Raw genomic sequence first — 6,863 nt, forward strand, 5'->3', positions numbered from 1 at the left:
ATGAAGAAAGTTTTGTCCTTTTACACGACTAAACACTGACAACTACATGTTTTCCAAGGGACTGACTGTTCAGTGAACTGTTTGAAAATTCAAAGTAGTTGACTTTTCAGCTTGTGTGTTAAAAAAAACTTCAAGTGGAGAAGTCAAATTGCTGACCCTCTCACAAACTGAATAAAAAACTTGCGTACAACATAATTTTTGTTACAATGTTAACAGACTGACTAAGAGAACTGAGTCCCAACTGTAATAATCTATGAGCCTCTGCAGTTAATTCATTAAAAATTCAGTCAGTTACTTACACAGTTAGCAACTAGCTAACTAGCCATCTAACTTAACTAAAAAAACATCCATAAAATATTACTGTTGGGACTCAGTTAGCAACTATGTTAGCTAGCTAGCTCATTAGTTAGGCAGGCAATTAGTAAACAGCTCGCTAGCTAACTTAGTTGCTAATTCAATTCAATTCAAAAATACTTTCTTGATCCCAGGGGAAAATTATGTAACAGCTAGGCTAGTTAGTTAGTTAGTTAGTTAGTTAGTTAGTTAGTTAGCAAACAAGCTAACTAAGTAGCTCACAAACTGAATTGTTTACTGAGTCCTAACTGTGGTCATGTCTTAGTTAATTAGTTATTAATTTATTAGTTAATCCATTAACTAGCTTTAAATTTCAATGGGTTCCTTCTTCCCATCTTAAGCTTTTAGAGGCAAACTTTAKCAAATGTTAACATGTACTAATTTTACAGAAGTTTTCCATTTATTATACTTTTTCTTTTAGGAGTTTGCTTCCACTAGCTGATGATAAATTATAAAACAAATAATAAATAGGTGTGCTGAAGATGTGGCTGAGTTTCTTTTACTCTGAGCTGATAATGTCATTTCGTTTCCCATTACATATCTGAAGCTCTCACTGAATGATATATTTTCAAACCAAGACTTAAGTGTCCACAATACTGTATGTCCTCTTATCTCACACTGAACTTAATTTATTTCTATAGATATCTTTGATCTTTTACACTTCAACTCTTTACCAAATGATACTTTCCTCCTCTCTCTGCAGTATAAACAGTTTGTCATGTGAGTCTGGACTCTTTCCTGCTTGCCCTCCCTCTCTTAACAGGTACTTCCCAAGAAATGTGGCAAAAGCGAAGAAGAAGGATAATGATAGTAGATGAAGTTGATGAAGGGGAAAGGAGAGGGGAGGAAAAGCCTTCAGGCTACGGAGCTGGGTAAGCTTTTTAATGTTATTAGGGAATCCCAYCCCTGCTTTACTTACTTTGACAATCCAGGTTTAATTCCTGTATTTTGTTACATTACATCAACAGGAATCTTTTCWGGAGTAAGTGTGTGTGTCAAGTATAAAACAGTCAGCCGTTTATTAGCTCTATGTCAGTGGAGTAATGAGAGTCATCTGAGGGCTAATAAGTGAGTAAAGAATTACAGCTGCGACTTTCTGCCACAGATGGACAAGGGGTGAGAAAAAGTGAAGCATTCAAGGGAAAAAAAACAATACAGATACCGAGAAATAGTTGTGAAGTTAAATCAGAGACAAGACGACAAAGACGGGAAATAATGAGAAAAGTAGARCGGGTCTGGAAAGAAAACAGAAAACTGTGAGAGAGAGCAACAAAGAGGACAACGGCTGATTGGGTGAAAACGCAGCCAAGTGGCCGGGGGTCATGAGGACAACCGACYCATCCATGGCAACCAGTCTCATTAGACAACTTACTTTAATCGCATCAAACTTTACGGCCAATCATGTGGCTTTAGAGTGAAAGGTCACAAACTGTCTCAGACACTAACGACGGCTCTGTTTTTTTGTTTTTGTACTGGCACTGGTGACGAGTGTTTGTTTGGGTCTTCTGTGTGTGTGTGTGTGTGTGTGTGTGTGTGTGTGTGTGTGTGTGTGTGTGTGTGTGTATACACGATAGACAAATTTTAAACTGAATTAAAGCTAGAGGCTAATAGACCTATAAACTGTATAATGCAGGCACAAAGAACCCAAACTGTACTCAATATATTTTACTAAAAGCTCCTCATTTTCTCTTCTGCTGTAAATCCATTGTGCTTCTGCGGCTCAGCGTTTAAGGTCAACTCAGGCCAAGATAAACTTAAGAAAACACAGGTAACAAGATCTGCCTGGAGACAGTTTATACACCAGGTGAAAGTGCAGAAGATTAAGTTAAAGGTTTTTCCATCTGCCTGTTATTTCGGGCCAAAGTTTCAGTCAGCTATCAGGGAAGTCCAGTTGTGTCTCTTTGGCTTTCTCTCTGTTCCCGCCCTCATTTTCTCCATGAATCAGATATTCAGCGGGCATTATGGGTTGAATATGTTCTCTCCTGTTTAATGCAAAAACAGTGGAAGATGATCGCCGGTGTCCTTACCCCTTTGACCCCCTTCAGGTCTCCTTTCAGCAGGCTGTCCAGAGGYAAGGTGATGATGTTGTTCATGTTTTGGAACTGCAGGAGGGAGAAGAGGGACAAGAGGCAAAAGGTCACWTTAGAAGATTTAAGGGCACAAGGTGAATCCCTATTACCATGGATTACCCACTAACCCTAGACTCTGAGTAACCCTATGGCTCCATAATCTGAAGTCATGTGAAGAAATTAAGATWTGCCTTAAAAAATAAAAAATCAGACCTTCTAAAAGTGTATGAATCAATTGACACTGACTCCTATTTTAAAGAGATGCAATACATTTTTGGCATTCATTGGCATTTATTGAGAAGATTTGGTTTCATTTCTTAATTAAAATGAAGGTTTCTCTGCCCCAACACARCTGATTTGAATGAATAYGTAATTACTAGGCTTCTGCAGAACTTGAAAAGTTAATTCAGTCACTGAATCAGGTGTGTTGCAGCAGGTAAACTAGCAAAACACCCCTGGATTCATCAGAAACTTATATTTCTTTGATATAAGTTGAGACCATTTCAAAAATCCTGTTCCAGTTCTCYGTGTGAGCTCATTAACCGTAACACTTGGTTCTATCAGAGCAGGTTCATGCTGACTCTGACTAATCAAGATATTTGGTCTTGATCTGGCTCTTTGGCCACATTAGTGGGAAAACCAGAATTAGGTCCTCGGGGCTCAGAGCTGCAGCTGGACTCAGTATGTGCTCAGACTTGTGAGTGTCATGGAACACAGAGTGAGTCAGGGGGAGGAGAAAAAGAATAGTGAAAGCACTGAGGTCTAGCTATACCCCTGAGGATTTCTCCCAGCTAGATCCAGCTCACACATTTACACAGACACCCCCCCCCCCCGTTAGTTTTTATATCGCTGTGGGGAACAGAGGATTGACATCCATTCATTTTTGTTAATTTTATAGCCTAACCCTGATTATGTACCTTAAATTAACCTCACAGGTACCTTCCTGACCCTGAAACTAAACTAAACTCAATTGAAACCTTGGTCCTAAACCCCCCCCCCCCCCACCTGAAATTAGCCCAACTAGTAAAGTGCAGTAGAGCTGACCTCACTTTGTTGATTAAAAACCTAACATGGTCCTCACTCTGTATGCAAAACAAGTACACACACACACACACAGACAGACAGACAGACAGACAGACAGACAGACAGACAGACAGACAGATAGAGAGAGAGAGAGAGAGAGAGAGATAGAGATAGAGATAGAGATAGAGATAGAGAGAGAGAGAGAGAGAGTAAAGACTCACAAGGTTTTTAAAAAGCGCTGTGAGCTCCTTGGTGAAGACGGAGAACTTGAGAAAGGCTGAACCCAAATCAGGATCATCTCTATACACACAGTTTTCACCAAACTTCTCCAGGGCCTGAGTGTACTGCTCCTCGTTCTCTACATGAGCTGAAAAACAAAAACACAAACATTAGCGTCTATGTGGACTCAGACTGGGACTTTTTCTCTCTTTGATTGTAACAAGTTCAGAATCAATTTCAGGGCATCAATGCTTGTTCTTCAGAGTGAGTTTTTTTTTTCTCTAAATTACATCTCATTTTCACTCTGAAATCAGAGCAGAAGCCACCTGATTTTACAGAGTTCAGTCAATCCACTTTTTATTACCTGTCCTGCATCAAGCAAAATTGACATGAAACCTAAAGCTTGATGAATTATTATTCATTGTTTTTGCTTTATTTCCACTCGAATCTTTAGTAAATTAAAAAAAATTGGGGGGGAGGGGGAGGGGGGGGGAAGGAACATCCTTGGTAGGCCGCGAAGACCGGAAAAAAAATTCACTTGTTTGATTTCTGACAAGAACAATATTAGAAATGTGACAAATAAAAATCATTAACAACACAATCACTTGAATCTTTTAATTTTCATACGTTCAGATTTTTATTAAAACTGATCTCTCGTTTCGTCCGCCATTACAAGCAGAAAAAAATCTCGGCTTGCAAGGCATTATGGGGATATGGCGGGCCGAGAAGGATCCATCGGAACTGTCCTTCAAAAAGGAGGACGAATGTGTCGGCCGCATCAGAGGAGTCTTCAAATTTTGACAGCTGTGACGTAAGCTGACGTATTCAGCCTTCAGAGGACCAGCCTCTGAGTTTGGACACAGCTCTAATATGGTCAAAGTGTTTCTCTTGCTAGTTGTTTTAATGTGGGCACAACACCTAAGTTGGTAGTTCCCAGGCAACTTCTCCCCAAAGTCCATATGTTGAGCCCGAACCGACCAGTCATTGAGACCCATGGAACAGGGTCCTCCCTCAACTGACCAACCAAATGGCTGCATTTGCTAGCAATTCCTGGTCATGACGGTAATGTTATTGGAAGCTAATGAAAGTTGCGGTGGACAATAACTCAAAGTTAAGTCCTTTATGTTTACTTTAAGCTTTACAGAGATTTCAACTGCTTAAGTATTAAAAGAATAATTGGCTCCATTGTTAGCGCCTTTGCAACAAACATAAGTCATCCAAAGGCCACAGTTATACCATGGATCTCCCATCCAGGTGCTGACCAGGCCCAACCCTGCTTAGCTTCCAAGATCAGATGAGCTCTGACGTGTTCAGGGTTGTATGGCCACTTTTTAAATAACTCACTGTAATCTTCCAAATGATGGCAAAACCTTGTCTGAAGTTGTCCCAGTCTACAACAAGGTCAGGCCTAGATGACTCCAGTTAATGCACTTGATGCCAGACTGGGCAGCTGATAACTAATAGCACAGGGACCGAAGCGAGGCAGAGGAAGGAGCACCGGGGGGACTGTTGCTATGACGACGATGACAGAAAGCAACGACGAAGACGAGGAGATGGGGAGGGGGGTAAAAATGGAGGAAAGAAAGGGAAACGACTGAAAACGCACCTGCAGCCACAACATGACTCAGCTTCCCAGCTTTTTAAGAACGTCAAAGACAGATAAGAGAGCAGCCAGACAGATTCATAGAGGAGGTGGGTTTGTAGAGGAAGCTCCTCTAGCTTGTGTCACAACACTACGACATTGATCAGGTTAACAAAACTGGTGGGGGGTGGGGGGGGGATCCTCTGCAGGCATCTGAACATGAGAGATCTAATTAAAGCTACAAAATATCTGATGCAGCAGTTAAACTTGGTGATGAGATAAATGTGAGAAGGTTGGACAGTTTAGGATACTTTTTTACAAAACTGAAGAAACAAAATTAGATCCTCAAGAGCATCACTAACATTTGAATGAATGCACATCATTTTTAATACAAGTCAAACACATTTACAGTTCCAAAACCCTGCTCTAAATGTCTTCTTTGCATCCAGCTGTAGGTGGTGTGGTTAGATTTTAACTGAAAAAAGGATGACTTGAGCAATATTAACACATTTCCTTTCAAGCTATGTGAATTATTTTATGTCTGTACTGACATTTAAAAATGATAAAACAAAAAATCAAAGCAAAAAAAAAAAAGTTTAGGACATCCATATTTCAGTGTTCTGTAAATGAGGAAAAAGGAATGACAAAAATAGTTTGAGCTTGGAAAGGAAAGTGCTGTTTCAAACCTAAACAGATATTTTCATGCTACCCTCTAACACAGAGAAAAGACAACTTCTTTTATAAAATGCTAAACATTTGACTACATTTCTCTATAATGTAAGCATCCATAGACTCAAAGCAAAGACCTTCAGTGAGATACGTCACATAGTAACCTTCAGTCACTGTCATGCCTCAGACTAACTACCACTGTTACCCATCAGCCGTTGTTGGGCTGTGGCTCCGAGCCAACAAAACAGCAGCTTGTTGTTTCTGAAGTGGCACATGAAGAGCTCTGACACACGGCATAAATCCCCTCAGGGCTGCCAAGTAACTACACGTGTAAATGTCGTAACTTGTAACACGACCGACACATCAAGCATGCAGACTTCAGTGAACCTTGATTTGGTTCACATAGAATTAAAAAAACACTAAAAATAAAGTTTTAACAGTAAATAAATTTGGTGCTGAACTGTAAATGGACTTACGGCTTGCTGAGGGTGTCCCCCGCCTCTTGTAAATGTATTTTGCCATCAATGCATGCACCACCACTACCACTGCACTACAGCCACCCACTCTTGCACAGTTAGGGATAAATACCAAATCCCCATGACCCGAAAAGGAAGAAGCATCTAACTAAAATGGATGACTAAATAATTGCTATATGGTCTGCTTGGACCTTTGACTGATACAATGTTTGTATAAATCTTAACCAGAAAGTGCACTGTTAGTATGCCATTGTATATGCACATGTTAGGATTATTGTCTGAAAAGTTGCATTAAAATCCTAATCCTTAAAATGTATTTTTCTAAAAAGGCTGACATGTAAACACAGGTAAAACTACAAATAAACCTAGAAAAGAGCCTTTTCTTTCTGTAACACAATGCTCACACATTTTATCAACACATATATGACCTGCCAGCACTACGGTAATTCTATTCATTGCATATATATATAT

General features: G+C 39.9%; 1 protein-coding gene across 2 annotated transcripts in view; it reads right to left on the reverse strand.

Annotated features, from left to right (window-relative positions):
* asap2a (ArfGAP with SH3 domain, ankyrin repeat and PH domain 2a) overlaps positions 1 to 6,863 on the reverse strand; it is a 45,457-nt gene that overhangs the window by 21,099 nt on the left and 17,495 nt on the right. For both annotated transcript variants that reach the window (XM_014030879.1, XM_014030878.1), the window contains exons 3-4: positions 3,668 to 3,813; positions 2,382 to 2,456 (exon numbers count right to left, since the gene is read on the reverse strand). In XM_014030879.1, the coding sequence (XP_013886333.1) occupies positions 2,382 to 2,456; positions 3,668 to 3,813 (221 nt within the window). The remainder of the gene's footprint in view (positions 1 to 2,381; positions 2,457 to 3,667; positions 3,814 to 6,863) is intronic.

This window comes from Austrofundulus limnaeus, unplaced genomic scaffold (genome assembly GCF_001266775.1).
Source record: "Austrofundulus limnaeus strain Quisiro unplaced genomic scaffold, Austrofundulus_limnaeus-1.0 Scaffold1134, whole genome shotgun sequence".
Lineage (NCBI taxonomy): Eukaryota > Metazoa > Chordata > Actinopteri > Cyprinodontiformes > Rivulidae > Austrofundulus > Austrofundulus limnaeus.